The sequence below is a fragment of the Mustela erminea genome, chromosome 16 (genome assembly GCF_009829155.1).
Source record: "Mustela erminea isolate mMusErm1 chromosome 16, mMusErm1.Pri, whole genome shotgun sequence".
NCBI classification, from domain to species: Eukaryota; Metazoa; Chordata; class Mammalia; order Carnivora; family Mustelidae; genus Mustela; species Mustela erminea.
Window position 1 is genome coordinate 48269650 of NC_045629.1, and position 18202 is coordinate 48287851.

Consider the following 18202-nt stretch of genomic DNA (forward strand, 5'->3'; position numbering starts at 1 on the left):
TAAGAGTTCTGAAACCTGCTAAGTAAAATCATATGTGGAAATCTTCAATACACATCTTTGTGGCTTTGGGGAAAGAGGAGAATTAGTGTGAAACCTGGAAATGTGTATTAAAGAGAAACCCTACATTTAAAAAAATTAAGTAGCTGTCTTCAACTGATAAATTAATCTTGAAATTCTAACCATAATTTTCAAAATAAAGGCATTGTAAGTGTTGCCACTTTGAAGAAAAGCAGACATGGCTCTCACTGAACCCTGTGTGGGAGCAGCTCTGAAGAACACCATTCCGAGGAGGAGCCATTTTGGATTTTCCTTCATTTAAGTAGCCCTCTCTCCCCGGCCACTTTTAAGGGTTTTCTTTTTATCATATTTGAAAGCCTATTTAACAGGCTTTATAGTTGAAAATGAAACTATAAAAACCCACCAAGAGGATCTTTGTCTTTAGACAAAGTGAGTCCCAGATGGTTGCAGAGATTCTGTGGTTTCTGTGAGAGACAGCAAAATTCTCTCCTAAATTTCATGGGGCCCAAAGGTTCTAAAGCAAGAGCAGTGTGCATACATTGCCAGGCCTGGGCACATCAAGAGGAAGAACAGAATTAAATACTGCCTCAGAGCTTTCACGTGTTTATTTAAAGTTAGACGATGCTAAGGCCTCATAAGACTTAACCATGAGTGCCTAGTAACCCCTAGCATATGCTGAAGAAAAGCTTGCTTGCTAACTCAGGACTCGTGGTTCAGTTGACTTATGTGTTTGTTATTGAGAAAACATTGTTTTAAAAGATTCTAACAGCCAGAGTGCCTACAAGTAATGTACAGTTAAGCACGGCTTGGTTTTTACAGATGTACTCCTTCTAAAGAAAAGTCAAAGGAATAGATAGTTGGAAAATAAATGTTTAAGAAAATGCTAAACTTTACTGTTCAACTAATGAAGCAACAATGGTCTATCAATGTAGCAGGTTTCTTTATAATGAACTAAATAATAGTTCATTCATAAATAATCATATATATTTGTATAAATAATAGTTTACTTACAGTGATGTTTACAAAATACTCTTAATCACATATGAAAATATATCCATTAGGGTGTTTTTAGTCTGAAGTAACAAAGTAGGCTTTTTAATCTTCATAGTAAGCTAAGTGAGGCAGATACTGTTATTGTTCCTATTTTATATTTATTATCTCATATAATAAGAATGAGGAAGGCAGGTTAGGTGTTGGTTAATTAAGCCACTCAGGGCTGTGTCTGCTTCTCCGCTATCCTCTTGGATTTGCCTTTTTTATCTCAAGATGGCTACAGAAGCTGTATGTACATACATATATCCTCTCACAACTTCTTCCATGGCAGACAAGAAGCGGGCTTTCTCTTCTCAAATTCTGTCCCTTATCAAGGAGTAAAATCTTTCCCAGAACCTTTTAGCAGTCTTTCCTTCTCATATTTTTAGCCAAACAGTGCCCCGTGTTCACCCCTAAAGTAATCACTGGCAAAATGAAAATGGAATTACAAGGATCAGTTTGTTCCAGCTGTGACACAGACTGTGGAGACCATGGAGGTGTCCACCTTCCCTGAGTACTTTGCTCCTTTTTGAGACCTAAACCGAATCAGGGTTATTAACAGGGAGAAGGAGGGACCACCTCTTTGGAATGGAACCAGTGACATCTGTCACCTTTGCATTATTATGGGCAGTCTTCATTCTCATTTTTATAGTTTCTAGGCTTTCTTAATTCATAGGTGTTAATTTTATGAAAGACAGACCTTCAGAGTGACCATCAGACTCTGGGCCGGAGAGTCTGGGTAACACCGTGCAAGTCATCTGACATCATTCTCCTTGTTAAGATGACAAGTCTTAGTAACACCTATTTTATATGGTTACTGTGAGAATGAGAGAGTTAATGTGTAAAAATGCCTTGTAATAGGATGTATGTATATATTCATACAGATTTGTGTGTATGTACATACATGTGTATGCAGAGAAAGAGAGGGAGATATTTCTTTTCAATTGGCTCACATGGCTGTGGAAGCCAAAACCCAGCAGAGCTGACATGTAGTTCCTGCCTGAAAGCCAGCAGGCTAAAGACCCAAGAAGAGCTGATATTTTTTAGCCCAGGTCCAAAGGCCAGGAAAGACCGATGTCTCGGTTCAGTCAGGCAGGAGGAGTCCCTCTTACACAGGCTCTTTGTTCTAGTCAGGTCTTCAGCTGACAGGGTGAGGCCCACCCACAGTAGGGAGGGCAGTTTACCAGTTTACCAGTTCAAACGTTAACCTCATCCAAAAACATCTTCACAGTCACACACAGAAAAATGCTTGGCCGAGTATCTCTGCAGTCATGGCTCATTCAAGTCGACACATAAAATTAACCATCACATGCTTGGGAAACCACATATATATTGGTGTGCCTATGAATGATTACTATTCATATAATCTAGAAAAAAATATTACAAATAAGAAAATCCAGTACGTGAAAGTCCTATATTTTCCAGTCATGGTGAATATTTGTATTACAGTAGGACTCACTGCATAGGAATAAAATTTTGCATTATCTTTTCAATTTCAACCAATTTAAGAAATATTTCTTAATGCCTACTGTGAACTGTACTCTTAGCTGGAGGAAAAATGAATCCATGAATCTTTGGTTCATTCTGTGTGTTTTACAAAGCCACATGCTTCTACTCTGTGGGAAAACCTGAATAAAATAAACTATAATTAGGCATCTGACTTAATAGTTGTTTGTATTACCAATTTATAAAGTGATCTCTTATTGTGTAAGACTGCAAGAAACCCTTGGAAACATAAATCGCCAATTGGCCTCTCAGCCACCAGAGCTGAAGCCTTGTGCTCGGTCCCCATCCTTGGTGACTGCCACATCACATGACATCACTGACTATCCCTTCCTGGTGGATCTTTTCTCGGGGCTTCAGCTTCAGCTTCAGCTTCTTTTGCCTCTTCTTCTTGGGCCCCTTCCCTGGCTCTTTGCCCCTGAATCTGACGCTAGGCTGTTGGTCAGTTGCTGGTGTAAGCCTGCACCTCTTTTCCAGGTCCGCTCTCTTCCACCTCTGCGCATTTGCACGGCTTTCATTCCGGAGGTCGGCTGTCTCCAGCCCCACCGCCCACTCAGGCACACACCTAGCATTTCCAGCTGGCTACTGCGGGCCCTGCCTGTGCCTGTCCTTTGAGCGCGGTAAACCTAATATGACCAAAGCAAAATCCCTTTCTCCTCCCAAGCCTTTCTTCCTGTATCTCTAAATAAGCTCATGGCTTCACGTTCTTTCCTTCAAAACCAACACAGATAATAACAGTGAACATGTCACCAGTTCAGGAAATCCAAACGGGTGAAACTTTATGTGTGTGTTTATTATGTTTTAGATTATCATCTGTGGAAGACAGATCATCTGCAGTTATTTGTCTCAAAGCATAGAACTGAAAGTCGTTCAGCATTACATCGGTCAAGATGGACAAGCTGTCATTCGAGAACATTTCGACTGCCTCACAGCCAAACAGAAATTGCCTTCATACATACTGGAAAACAGTGAACTGACGGAGTTGTGTGTGAAGGCCAAAGGAGATGAAGACTGGTCAAGAGACGTGTGCTTGGAATCTAAGTCCCCTGAGTATAGCATTGTCATTCAGGTACGAGATGTACGGCAATCTGGAATAGAGCAGTTTTGTGTGTGTGTTTTTTTTTTAAGATTTCATTTATTTATTTGAGAGAGAGACAGTGAGAGAGCGCATGAGAGAGGAGAAGGTCAGAGGGAGAAGCAGGCTCCCCGTGGAGCTGGGAGCCGGACGCAGGACTTGGGGCTCATGATCTGAGCCAAAAGCAGCCACTCAACCAACTGAGCCACCCAGGCGCCCGAGTAGAGCAGTTTTTAAAATTAAAAGTTTCTCCTTTTGCTCTTTATTCAGTACAGCGCTTTATTTAAAAAATGACCGGTACAAAAGAGGGAGATCTGAAGTAAGATAAAAAGACTTGGGGTATTGCTTCCTCCCGCCCCACAGCAGCACAGCTGTGGTATCATTTCCAGGTGCCTTGAGAGCCTTTTTCAGGTGGAGACAAGTTATATCTTGAGAAAGATCCTGATGCACCAGGGGTTGGGATGGGGCTACAGGGGGAAAGTGGGGAAGGAGTGTCCGCCCCCCCCCCCAACTTGAGAATCTTCACAAAGGTCTACTCCTTTTTTATCTCCTTGTCACATTCCACCATAGGCACTTTCCTTGCCACAAAGGACAAATCCTCCCCGCCATTCTCCCACCCAGTCTTGTATCAGCCTCTCCTCTTACAGATGCCTTTGTCTTTAAGAAAGCGTTGGCCTCATTGACTCGCTGCACATTCATTTTATGCCATAATGAAGTCTGGTTTTGCTTATTCTCTGTTTTTAATGGCTTTTTTCTATAACTTTAAACTTTTTAATCCTCCAAACTGACATTCGATCTCTGCCTCATTTTGATTAATTAGTAAACTGTTCGGTATTTAACAGAACCCTTTTCTACCTCCTGTGCAGGTGCCATCTTCAAACAGTTCCATTTTTTATGTCTGGTGCACAGTTTTGACATTAGAACCCAATTCTCAAGTGCAACAACGACTGGTGAGTGCTTTCCAGCCCTAAAATATGGTATATGACTCTGACCTTTCCTGTTCTGAAATAAATTAAGGTCAGAGTGACCCAGGGAAGAGATTTATTACAAGTTTGTTTCAGCATCAAACAGCTGGAATACTGCAACAAAGCAAATATGAAAGTTGTTCTGTCCTTTTATTTTTATAGATTGTGTTCAGCCCTCTTTTTATCATGAGGAGTCATCTTCCAGATCCCATTATCATACATTTGGAGAAAAGGAGTCTGGGATTGAGTGAAACACAAATTATTCCAGGAAAAGGACAGGAAAAACCACTGCAAAACATAGAACCTGACCTTGTGCATCACCTAACATTTCAAGCAAGGTACTGGAAAAATCCTTATGTTTTCCTAAGAGAGAAGAAAAGCAACCTATACTATTGGGGGAAGAAGGCAGATAGAATATTTTGTATGATTCCCTTATCTTATGAGAACGTTATTTTAAAATTGCCCTGCCTGTGTTCCCTTATCTTCTTCAGTGGTTTTGGATAAAATTCAGCCTCTTTCATTAAACTTAGATATAAACAAGAGGGATTGGAAGATTTAATTGACATAATTTCTCTGTGGAAGAAGAAATGAATAGAGCTCTCACCCAAGCGTGTGGGGGAGGGGGACAGGGAAAAGGGGTCAGGGCCCAGATCATCCAAAAACTGTGTCACTAATCCCTAAATCACCAAAAAAATTAACTCAATGTCACAAAAGGTATTGGTCTATGATACGTCTATAGTTCGATTTTTTTTCAATAAATTCACTTTAGAAATCTGATATTCACTCCTGTTTTATTCTTTTCCATTTCCTAGAGAAGAAGATGATCCTTCCCACTGTGCCGTTCCCATCTCAACTTCCCTCATCAAGCAAATAGCCACTAAGATACACCCTGGAGGCACAGTTAATCAGATCCTTGATGATTTCTATGGGCCAGAAAGTTCCCTTCAACCCATGTGGCCCTATAATAAAAAGGATTCTGACAGGTAACGGTCCCCAGCAACCTTTTTCTACAAACATTTCTCAATATTGATAAATAAATGACCATTCACCAAAATGTTAGAGGTTAAAAGGTTTTTAATGATTGATTGATTCATTTGTTGATTGGTTGATTTTAGAGAGAGAATGGAAGTAGGTAAGTGAGGGGAGAGGTGGAGGAAGAGGGGTGGAGAGAGACTTTCAAGTAGACTACCCACTGAGCGTGGAGCCTGACATGGGGCTCTGTCCTAGGACCCTGAGATCATGACCTGAGCCAAAATCAAGAGCCAGCCACTTAACTCACTGAGCCATCCAGGCACCCCAAAAAGTCTTTTAGAAAGGAAATATTTGCACATATCTATCAGATTCCAACCTTCTATCGTCTGGGTAGATGTGCTTTATGGACCGCTTTACTCATAATCTAGAACATAATTGCATGAGAAGTTTCTCCAGAATGCAGATTCAGCATTGGATGGTTCTGGTGTGAAGAAGGGTCATACAAGAGCATTGTGTGTCTGGAATCCTTAAACATATTTCATGAATACTGACGTCATTGTATTTCATTGAGTCTCTTGGATGTGGTATTTGGAACAGGAGTGAACAGCTGAGTCAGTGGGATAGCCCAATGCGAGTGAAGCTGTCAGTCTGGAAGCCATATGTTAGAGCCTTGCTGATAGAGCTTCTACCCTGGGCCCTGCTCATCAATCAATCCAAGTGGGACCTCTGGCTGTTTGAAGGGGAGAAGATTGTTCTACAGGTTCCTGCTGGCAAAATTATTATCCCTCCTAATTTTCAGGTACTATAACTTTTTTTTAGTTAATATGAATTCTTTTCTTTCAACAACTAGACTTTATTCTGAGGTCACATTTATATTCTTAACAGAATCAGTTGTAGAAAACTCTCCTCTTAGATGCATATGTAAGAGGTATGGAATGTGCTTTGATATTCAAAGACATTTCAGATGTCTTTTTTTTTTCCCCCATCAGCAGTATTCATGCTTGAGTTATCATTAAATTTGATAACTTGTACTAGTTACATTTTCATTTTCATTTTCACTCTGTACAGGATATTTGACAAGCATTATGATTGGCCTACTCAGGGTATGTTAAGGATATAGAGCCATATTCTGTGCTAACCCACTCCCTAAATACACTTGGGGTTCTTAGAGAAATTCTCAGAGATCTTCAAGGCTTTCTGAGCAACTATTTTTATCAGAGCCCCTTTTCCCTTATAAAGACCTGGTTGTCCATAATCATGGATGTCCACCTGGTTATTGATAATAACGATATGGAGTCATTACTGGCATTGGAGGTGGGACCCTAATATAAAACAGAATTTCATGGCAAGACTGTATTCCATCACAAGAGAACTTTCTTGATGAGGCTAACCCATTTCAAGAAAGCACATAAATCTGTAGGAAAATAGAATGCAAAGAACTCCTAAATAAAATGTTTTCCTGGTGGGAAGCAATTGGAGAGACCTTTTTTTGAGTTCTAGTTCATGAACATCTTTATTCAATTGCATTTTTCCTGTGTGTGTTTGTGTTTTTTTAAAATAATCGGATGATGTTTCCTTATGGAATTGGAATGCTGACCTACATGTACCTAAGGTTGCGTATTACTCTCTAGTCAAATGAAATGAAGCCCTTCATTTTTAAGTTTTTGTTATTTATAGGGGAGCCACAGTTTGGGTTAGATTTTTTTTTCTCCCCTTCCATGAATATAAATTCCATTGTGAATCAAAGAAAACATTGAGAACTATAATAAAATGTATGTTGCCATTCCAAAAACAAAAACACAACTCATAAAGGGATTTGGTTGCCTAAATAGACCTATTATATAATATAAAAAATTCCTGTGAATTGAGGTAAAACTATCAAAGTTAAGAAAAATACTTTATAATTGAGGCATTGTTTTTCCAGGAGGCTTTTCAAATTGGAATATACTGGGCAAATACAAACACTGTGCACAAGTCAGTAGCAATTAAACTGGTCCATAACCTGACATCTCCAAAGTGGAAAGACGGAGGTAATGGTGAAGTTGTGTCATTGGACGAAGAAGGATTTGTTGATGCTGAAATAAGACTTGGTGCTTTCCCAGGACATCAGAAGGTAGGATCAAAGTCTTCATGGCTCGGGGGGAAGAGCATGCCATCCCCTCAACCGGTTTAACATGAGGCTATCCTTTTCTTTTTAATCCCTTCTCAGTGTCACGTGCTCTAGACAATTTATAACAGTAAAACACGTGATTTCTTAGACCTCTCTGTTTCACAGGTTTTTTTTTTCCCCCTTTACCAGTGATAAAAGCCATGTCACATAATTTATCCAATAACCGCTCTGTTTCAGAACACTCAGCAGTCACTTGATGGATCGTATGTGGGGGGAAAATGAACTTATTCCAAAATATCCACAAATTGTACTTGGCCTCCTTTCCTTGGAGCAGGAAGTAGAGTTGCTAGCATTCTGAGCACGGAGGGAAAGGACAAACCTCCTATAGCAAAGATTATGTTCCTGGAAAAAGGGTACGCTGAGCAACAGCTACGCTGATCTTCCCGTAGAACCAAAGGTTATGAGGGAGTTCTGTTCCGGAACAGAGAACTGGTACCCATGACTATATGAATACAGAAAGCCTACTTCCTCGGTTATTGAGCTAAATACTGGTGGTGTGTGATTTTCAGCCTCCATCTTTTCAAAAGTCTACGAAAAGCAATTAATTTGAGTAATACGGTCACAAATGACATTAACCTGTGTGTTCGGCAGCACAATATCATAGTGTCTCATGAGGTCTCATGCTGCACTTCCTACCTTCTTCATTATCTCAGCCCTCCCCAGTCAGACGAAGGGCTACTTCATCAGAGTAGCGCGATTCAGAATGACCTTACTCCGGGGAGAAGTTCAATTTTGACGGGCGTCTTTGAAGAGCTTCTTGAAAAAAGTTAGTGTCATTTGGTGACTTTTTAAAAATAAATTTCTCCGATACAAAGAAGTTGTTTCTCTTCAGTATTCAAGGCTGGTATCCATTTCCTCAGAGTTGTCTGGGCAACACATGTTTATGCGCTGCCGGCCAGAAGACTGTAACATGGGTGTAAATGGCAAAGAACTGTAAGCGTGAATCACCCAAAGCTGAAGACTTGTAAGTTGAGATCGACCATCAAAACCTAGGAAAAATGTCACAATACACCATCCAACACCCAGTACCTCCTGCACCTCAGAGAGTGGCCACAGCCAAGTGCTACATGAATGTGAACGAATGAACGCACTGCTGGAAAATACATTATTATATGTATTGATGTCTCCTTATTCTTCCCTAGTGATTCTCAAACTTTTTAGGGCTGGGACCCCTTTATTCTCTCCAACATCACTGCAGACCTCCAAAACACTTTTATTTATGTGGGTTTTAGCCACTGGTATCCATCAAACTAGAAATGAATACAAAAACTTTAGAATGCAAGAATACGCAAGCATACATTCTGCTGGCCGTGACAGTGATGACATCATAGGTCATAAAACCCCTGGAAAACTCCACGGTACACTCATTAGAGAATTAGAGTAGAAAAGACAGGAGCATCTAGGTATTATTATGAAAACAGTTTTGACCTTTGGACCCCCTAAAAGGATCTCAGAGACTCCCCGTCTCACTCACACACACACACACACACACGAGTCCCAGGCCACTCTTTGAGAACTGCTGTCCTGACATTACCACTTACTAAGTGGGGATCGTCAGGCAACGGATATCTTCTCTGACCACCTGTCAGTACTGCGGTGAAGGAATGACAGGGTACATGGGGGGTAAAAGAAATACCACAGAGTCAGACTGCATGGTTTCCAATCCCAGCTAAACTGTCTCTGTCTTTATGACTGTGAGCAAGTTACTTAACCTCTTTAAGCCTCATTTCTGTCTTCTATAAAATGGGGATCATAGTAGCTGCCCCAAGTGGGTTTTGTAAGGATTCTGTGAGTTAACACACATCAAAAAGCAGCTCACAAGAAAGCAGCATATGAGGGCCAAGCATTGATTTTTTTAATCATCATCACTGTTCAAGTCCTCAGAACGCCCAGTGGTCCCCACTAGGCCTTTGGCGAGGGAGCTGCTGTGATAAGCATGAAGAAGGGGAGAGGAATGCTTAACTGAATTCTTTATGTTGAAAAGATGTGTGACATCTGTTACGTAAAAGTGTTTATAGATAAATATTTTGTGAGGAAATTGGTTATAAAACTTGAAAACAATTCTCTGTCATTGTACCGTAGCAGCAGAAAGAACTGGTTCGCTGGGATCCCCTGTTGTAATAGTGGCCCCTTTTAAGGGCGGGGACATTTTTGAGACTGAGAGGGGACACCAATAAATACTCTGGAGCAAAAGGTAAAATTGGTACTGTCCAGAGCAAACCAATAGATAAAATGACCTTTTAAAAATAAGAAAGTTTGATATGCCTTATATTTTTTTGCCTTATTGTATTTTATAAAAATTATTCTTTCCTCAATTGTTTTACAGCTATGTCAGTTCTGCATCTCCTCCATGGTACAGCAGGGCATACAAATTATTCAGATTGAAGACAAGACCATAATAGTCAATAATATGCCATATCAGATATTCTACAAGCCGCAGTTATCTGTCTCCAAACCCCAGTCTGGAAAGGAGGTAAGCCTTTCAGAATATGATCGATTTGTCGTCTTCAGTTTTGATATATCAGCAATAAGTAAGATGAATTTTTTAGCCTAGAGAAAACTGTGACTGAATATAGGTAAAAAGAAATTTACTTGTTATTGAATTAAAGCACAGTTGTCCTGGTCAGCACTTCCAAGGTAATTCATGAGCAGAAATCCTATGAAAGCAGCAGATCCTGACACGCAGCCGGATCAGTGCCGCCTGCACCCCATCTGCTCGGGGCTGGGGCACACACTTCCAGCACGCTCGCTAACCCAGAGCCCCCCCAGCAGGGCCAGGGCCTGAGGACTGGCTCCTGGGGCTCATGGAAAAGACCATCTGCCTCCCAGGCTGCGGGGCTGAGAGGAGCCATGTGGTCAGAGGCTCGGCCCCGCAGAGCCGGGATCTGGGAGCCCAGAGTTCTCTGCCCACGAGGAGAGTAACTGTGAAAATGTCCCTGCTCATTTATGTGGACATCTCGCTGGCAGGATATGCAGGAAATGAATCCAAGAAGGGTTTTTTTGATTCACTTCTTTATACAATTAAAATGAACACTTATGTTTTGGGAGAGTAAGGAGATCTTTTAAAAGGACTTGAACACGTAATATGCTAAGTGGTCTGCTATTGTTTTATGCTATTGAAATGATCACATAGGAACATATTTCTTTCTTTACCTCTGTCTGCGTTTATTTTTATCCCTTTCAGCTCCTAAAAATTACATTAGAACAATAAAATAGGATGAAAGTCTTATACTTCTAAGCTCACAGTGCATTATGGTATTGCCAAAAATGTCAGAATAATAGAATTTCATCTTGGTTCACCGAAGTACTGATAGAATAACTGGGTGACCAGAAGTCCCCAGCTGGGGGGGTACAGGTCAACAATGTTCACATTTTAGGTGAGGATTTGGCAAGAGAATCAGCATATGTGCAGATAATTCTCCTGCTTCTTCCCACCCTAGTGCTTTCTAGGAGACATTGGGTCAGGGATTTCCATGCTAACATTTCTTCATCTGAAAATAGGCATAATTTCACATTCCTTGCAGGGTTTTGGTGGCAATTAAATGAGATAATATGAGTAAACAGGCGAGGCACTCAGGAAATGGTGGTACCCAGCAGCAGCCACACCACGAGCATCACAATGAACTTACCTCAGCTTCCTGAAGACAAAGGGAAGGCCCAAGTTCTTCTGGGCAGGTGGGGAGTGTCCCCTCTGTCAACCCTACCCTGCATCAGGCAGGTGTGGGAACTTCTTTAAAGACATGGTAATCCCTGGCCTCTCAGGAACACCATGTGGGATAGTGGTAAAACCACCAAATAGGAAGCAGGAAGCCGGGCTCTGGCTGGGCTTTGCCACTCACCATCTCTGTGTTGTTGGACAAGTCATCAGTTCTCTGGAAAGCAGCTTCCTCAGAAAGGGGGGTTTTAAATAAAGTATCTCTAAAGGTCCTTTTTAAGTCTGAAACCCCAAGACTCTCTACCTGTGCCAGAAACCTTGTGGAACTTCAACTGAGGGTTGGGGTCAGAGTTTCTTCCTCCCTCAGGATAAGCCCTACACAAAAATTACCTTCTGAGCTCCCAGCTCATCAGCTCTCTTCTGCCCAAGGCCTCTCAGGGCTCACCTTTTCTGTTTGGCCAATCCCTATCCAAGAGGACTCCCTCTCTAGCACATGGCATGTCTCCCCTTACGACATCTGGATTTTTGCAGTACCTGGGGGATATTGAGAACTTTGCATCACCTTCTAAATCGCCCCGGCCTTATCATGTTTCATTATGTCTAGAAAAGCAGACCCTGCTCCCACTGCTTGTAATGGTCTCATTAGGGCTTTCTCTTGGGCCTGGGATTCTAACATACCCGAGTGCCCTACTTGGCTACCTCCTGAGAATCCACGGTTATGGTTTTTTAGAAGCTGTGCCTTCAAAAGCTTAACTTCTCTCCATTGTTGTAGCCGCTGTGCTATCTCAGCATTGTCTTTTTCTCTTTTTTTCAGTATTTTCATGTTCCAGACAGTGCTACTTTTAGCATTTGCCCAGGCGGAGAGCAGTCTGCTGTGACATCCAGCTCCCTTCCTTGCTGGGACTTAATGCCTGATGTCAGCCAGTCACTACTGGACACATCCCTGCTTCAGAAACAGATCTTGCTGGCCTTTTCTCCTGCGGCAGGTGCCGCTGGCTCCCCGGGCTGGAGCCTGCCGGCCATAGTTAGACAAGAGTTTCCCAGACAGAGCGTAGCAGTGCCCCTCAGAAACCGTGGGGACAATGGCTTCTGCACCAGGTACATCTGTGTGAATGCCCTTCTTTGTTTGTCAGTGTGGCTCTTCGTCCAGGTGCTGGGAGGGACAGAGGAATGGCTGCAGAGCTCCCCAGATGTAAAACTAGGTTTTACTTTTATTTTTCATGACTTCTAGATATTGTATGCAATTGGGCAAATGCTTTGATCACATGTGGGTTGGCCCAGTATCCTACCGGTTTAGATTTTTCCTCTACTGCTGACACAGCTTATCCTTGGGTGGGTGGGTGGGGGGGGGGGGATGATAGTGTTTGTCCCATAGATTGGTGGCAACACAACACAAGGAAAAGATCACCTTCCAAGAGGACTTCTTAGCCTCTGTCAAGGGTTAAAATATGAGGGAGGCAAGTTGGAAAACCTTTCTCCTTTGCCATATTTTACATCGACTTCAAAATGGAATTTTTCTTTAAAAGCCATTAAGAGAGATAACTTAGATAAACACAAGTCACAGAAGACTCTGTTCTGTGGTTGTTCCTGCACGCAAGTTGCTCCAATTACCGATTACCAATTATGCAAATAACAACCACAGAATCTAGCTGGAGACATGTAATGGTTTGTGCATACTGGACTTTTAGTCTGTGGTTGTCTTGCATGCAGTACGTTCCTTCTGTAGCTGTCAGGAATAACTTATTTATGGTATATGTAAAAAGGACAAAAGAACACATACTGTGATCTTACCAGAGGTGCCTTCTTCCCATGATTGAGAATTTACAGACTTTGAGACTTTAGTTCCCTAACTTTTTGATGTCTACAGAGATTTCTAATAGTCATAGTTTAAAAGATAACTTCCTAACTCATGTCATCCATAATAGTGAGGCCCTGCTCCCTACACACACCCCTTCGTCTTTCACAGCATTCAGAAATATCCCTGATTTTATAAACACTTTTCATCCCCTGATCCTGGAGAGGAGTGGTTATATTTATATTCTGGCTGGAGAAGTTAAGTGTGGTGAGTTTAAGGAAGCATTTTTTAAAGCGATGTGAACTTGTGTCGAGAAAACAAAATTTATTTTTAAAACAGAAAGGCAAAATCTTAAATAAAATTGCATTTGGGATTGATGTTTAAAATCCTAAGAATTGGAAGACATGATTTTATTAATATAATTTAATCTTATCTATGAATACCAAACTAGATATTCGATTGAAAATACCATATGTTAGTCCTGGCTCCCAGCTTTCTTGGCTAGCAAGAAGAAATTCTCTGAGGTTGGCTTGCCCCAGCTCTTTCAAAATTAGGCTGGGAAAAGAACTTTGGTATGCATCCAAGGCCTGTACTCCGCAAGTGAATTCACTTCCTACAGCCCCATCTCCTCCTGTCTCTGTCCTCCCCTCACTCCAACCCTGCACATTTGATGGTATTTTTTTTTTAAGATTTTATTTATTTGATAGACAGAGATCACAAGTAGGCAGAGAGTCAGGCAGAGAGAGAGAGGAAGGTAAGCAGGCTCCCTGCTGAGCAGAGAGCCCGATGAGGGGCTCAATCCGAGGACCCTGGGATTATGACCCGAGCTGAAGGCAGAGGCTTTAACCCACTGAGCCACCCAGGTGCCCCTGATGGTGTTATTAATATGATTTCCCCAAATGCTAATGGACAGTTCACTTTAGCATTTCAGACAAATGTGATCTTTGGGGAGGACTCACACTGGTGAATAGGATAAATGGCAAATGAGAAATTCGTCAGTGCACTGTCCATCCCTCTCCATCCGTGTAAACTGAGGGCCACCTTTGGCAAATATCCAATTCCTTTCGTTAATTTGATCAGTCCATGCAATTTAAACTGCAGAGAGGATTTTTTTTTTTCCTGTTTTGATATGAAATGTTGTTTGGTCGTCTGTGGTGTAAACTGGAAAATTTCAGTGTCTCCATTGCCTATGCCCACACAGCAGTTTTTCCAAAGCCAATTAAGACAGTTTTGCTCTTGGTAGTCAAAGTGGAAATCACGTAAAGTTCGACAATGTTGTGCAAATTGACAGCAGGCATCATGAGCCTACCTACTTTTAGAATATAAAAAGACCAAGGACCCAGATTCTCTGGCACTCCTTCTAAAAGCACGTCAGCTCCCCTCTTGCCAAGACTTACCAGGCACTGTTGAGGAGGACAGGACTCTGCGTGAAGAGTTTAAGGCACATTTGCCCAGAGAAAAGCAGAGCAGAAAGCAGGGTTATTAGTGGAAGGTTAGCTCTAATTCTAGGTGGTAGAAGTTATGTTTTTTCCCTTTTAAATATTTTTTTACGTCTTTGAATATTTTATGATAATCATGTGCTAACATTGCCGTGAAAAAAAAATCGGTAAAGCTATAATTAGCGTATGATGGTTAGTGGATGAGAGGATGGCTCCTTTCTCTGGAAACATTTCCTCTGGTGGATAAAAGAGAAGAAGATGTGGGGTGGTGAGTGTTACAAATCTGAATAAACACGTACCAGGAGAGTAAGCATTCATCTTTTTCTAAACCACTTCTGTCATTTGATTTGATTTCATTCTAGGGCAGTAGTACTGACATATCAAGAACACTGTGGAGTGACTTACTTAACCCTCTCTGAAGACCCTAGTCCTCGAATAATTTTCCACAACAGATGTCCAGTAACAATCCTTATAAAGGAAAATATCAAAGGTATATTTTGTTGCATTGAATTTAAATAATATTAAGCCTGTATTCTTTCTGGAGGTTTTAATTTATTTATTTTTTTCCAGAGGTTTTTAATTCAGTAGCTACCCGTGATCCTGTGAAGAATGTTTAAATAAAAGTATCATTCGTCCCTCTTCCAGAAGTTTCTCCTGCTGCATTATGTTTAATATCTCTTCTCTATGTCTTCAAGGCCTAAGTCTTCATATGCCTTTTTTTTTTTAATTTCAGATATTCCTAAGTTTGAGGTTTATTGCAGAAGAATTCCTTCTGAGTGCTCAATTCATCATGAACTATATCATCAGATTTCCAGTTATCCAGACTGCAAGACCAAAGACTTACTTCCCAGCCTCTTCCTGAGAGTGGAATCTCTAGAGGACATAACAAGCGAGTGGAGTGATGCCGTTGACATCAACAACCAGGGGACACAGGTCAGTGAGCCACGCATCTTCCTGCCATGGCCCAAACAGAAATTCCCTTTTCTAAGGCTTCTATGCTTGTCTGGTTTTTTTATTTTTGTTTTTGGGGTTTTTGTTTGTTTGTTTGTTCATTTGTTTTTAAAGATTTTATTTATTTATTTATTTATTTGACAGAGAGATAGAGAGAGAGCCCAAGTAAGCACAGTGGCAGGCAGAGGGAGAGAGAAAAGGAGGCTCCCCGCTGAGCAGAGAGCCCAGTGCGGGGCTGGATCCCAGGACCCTGGGATCATGACCTGAGCCGAAGGCAGCAGCTTAACCAACTGAGCCACCCATGCCCCCGTGCTTGCCTGTTTTTAAACAGACTTTTCCAAATGCTGCACTTCTTGTCCCTGTGTGAGGACGCAGGTGTATCCATTTTTCCATCCTCATTAGGTTATAAATTCTCAGATACAAGTCTGGGTTTCCCAAATGTACTTACAACTGTTAACCATCAAGGAGCACTTCGTAAAGGCAAGCGCCTCTTGGGTCTAATCCAAGGTCAAGAATGAAATAAAATTGTTAGACTTCTCTACATAGAGGGTAGTCCTACTGTCCAGATTTTAGGAAAATCATAATGGCAACCCTAGATACATCCCCTCTTTAGAAACTTAATTTAAAAATTAAGTTAATTTAAAAATACTTAAAAATTAAGTTTAAAACTTAATTTAAAAATAGACGTATTTTTGCTAAAAGTACATAACAGTCTGCAAATATAAGTACAGTTTAAAAACCTGGAACAGATAAATGTCCCAATTTGTCTGTCTTGCTCTCCGTGTTGGTGGTGGTTTATTTTTGTTGAAAATGGCGTATGAACCTAGCATTTCATGTCTCCTATACTTAAAATTTGCCATCTTTCGGTGTATAATAAAACAGTCACTATTATATAGCAATCACCTCTCTCTGGTCCATCCTCTAGTCCATCCTCCCTCCGCTCAGCCCCCAGGGACCACAGCTATCCTTGGCTCTCTGAGCTTGTCAGGTTCAAGGCACCACCTGTGAGCGGAACCACACCACATGCGTCCTGCCACCACGTCCTGCCATGCCGGCTCATTTCCCTCAGCGTAGTTAGTGTCTTCGGTGTCAGTCCGTGTCGTGGCGTGTGATGCTGCTTTCTTCCATTTTAGGGCTGAGCAATCTGTGCCTTACTTGGTTACAGATCTTCCACACCTATTCATTCATTAGTAGGTCCCATTCACGGTAATGGTTACAAGACATCTATTAAAGTTACAAATATATTTACTGTAATAATGATTATCATTTAATAATCGTTTACTGCACGCCAGGCATCATGCTGAGCTCTTGTCATTCATTCTTCTCTAAGTCTACGTAGCCATAAGAGACAGGCCAATGGCCCCCATGTTACACGAATGAAAACTGAGACCTCCAGAAGTAACACAGCCTAATTCCCTGGCGTTACTAGAGAAGGGACTGGGATTTGATCCAGACCTGCCTGATTCCAAAGCACTGTTCCATACCACTATGCTATGAATCCTACTTCCCCACCTGGGATTCCTGAACACCCCTTTTCCCCAGCTGGCACATTGTTTCTCATCTCCTGACGGACTCTCTGTCTTCCCCCTACTGTGAAGTCTCCTCCCCACTACAGGCCCCCCATTTGTTCATATAACACTTGTAACATTGAATTGCTTTTTTTTTTTTAAAGAATTTATGTATTTGAGAGAGAGAGCAAGAGCAAGCCTGAGCCAGAGGTGAGGGGGTTAGAGGAGCAGAGGGAGAAGCAGACTCCCCACTGAGCAGGGAGTCCGATGCGAGGCTCAGTCCCAGGACTGCAACTGACTGAGCCACCCAGGCGCCTCTCTAGATATTTCTTTAAGTGATTTCCCACCAAGTTAGATTTCCTGGCGGTCAGATACCTGCCTAATTCATCCTCGGCCTGTGGGTGAGTGCCTGTCGGCATGGTAAGAGTAAATATCAAATCAGTAAATGAAGGACTGAATGAATGAATGAATGAATGAATGAGAAGATGAGACTAGGCGAGAGAGGTGGTGTGAAGCAGGGCATGAGAGCCCCGGGTCTAGCCTTGGGAAAGGCCAGCGTGTCAGTGCAGAGCAGCAGAAGAGACGGAGAGGAAGAGGCAGAGTGGCAGGAGGACCACCAGGCAGGGGAGACAGAGAGCCCCCGAGGAGCAAAGTTGACAGGCTGGAAGGAGGGAAGCAAGGTAGCAATTGGAAATGACAAGTTCAGAGTGAGCGGAAGGGAGGGAGGGGAGGAACATGTGAGAACTGTGTTTTCCAGGAGTGGGGCCATGCAGCGGAGGAGGCCGGTCTCTGCGCTGCAGGGGTGGAGGCGGTCAAGGCGAAGTGGAGAGGTCAGTGAGGAGTGCCCGGGAGACAAGTCCAGGGCCCCAGGAGTGAGGTTGCGCTGGAACAGGAGGACCTCGTCCTCTTCTCTGCCTGCAGGAAAGAGGTGGGCAGAGGTTAGGGAGAGCTGCTTCAAGGGAGGGACCGGGACATTGAGGGAACTGATGCACTGAGGACTGAAGTTTGAAGTACGGAGTAAATCACCTGCTGAGGGGAGAGGGAAAGGGCTGGGGGCTCTGGGGAGTGAGTTAGCAGTGGAATCAGGTGGAGGATGCAGCCAGGGACAGGTGCAGGACA

General features: G+C 42.2%; 1 protein-coding gene across 7 annotated transcripts in view; it reads left to right on the forward strand.

Moving 5' to 3' along the window:
- The window catches only part of VPS13B (vacuolar protein sorting 13 homolog B), a 769746-nt gene that overhangs the window by 713609 nt on the left and 37935 nt on the right, over nucleotides 1-18202 (forward strand). For all 7 annotated transcript variants that reach the window (XM_032316089.1, XM_032316090.1, XM_032316084.1 and 4 more), the window contains 10 exons: nucleotides 3359-3622; nucleotides 4495-4578; nucleotides 4756-4931; nucleotides 5406-5576; nucleotides 6163-6364; nucleotides 7490-7678; nucleotides 10062-10208; nucleotides 12205-12488; nucleotides 14987-15114; nucleotides 15358-15557. In XM_032316089.1, coding sequence (XP_032171980.1) covers nucleotides 3359-3622; nucleotides 4495-4578; nucleotides 4756-4931; nucleotides 5406-5576; nucleotides 6163-6364; nucleotides 7490-7678; nucleotides 10062-10208; nucleotides 12205-12488; nucleotides 14987-15114; nucleotides 15358-15557 — 1845 coding nt within the window. The remainder of the gene's footprint in view (nucleotides 1-3358; nucleotides 3623-4494; nucleotides 4579-4755; nucleotides 4932-5405; nucleotides 5577-6162; nucleotides 6365-7489; nucleotides 7679-10061; nucleotides 10209-12204; nucleotides 12489-14986; nucleotides 15115-15357; nucleotides 15558-18202) is intronic.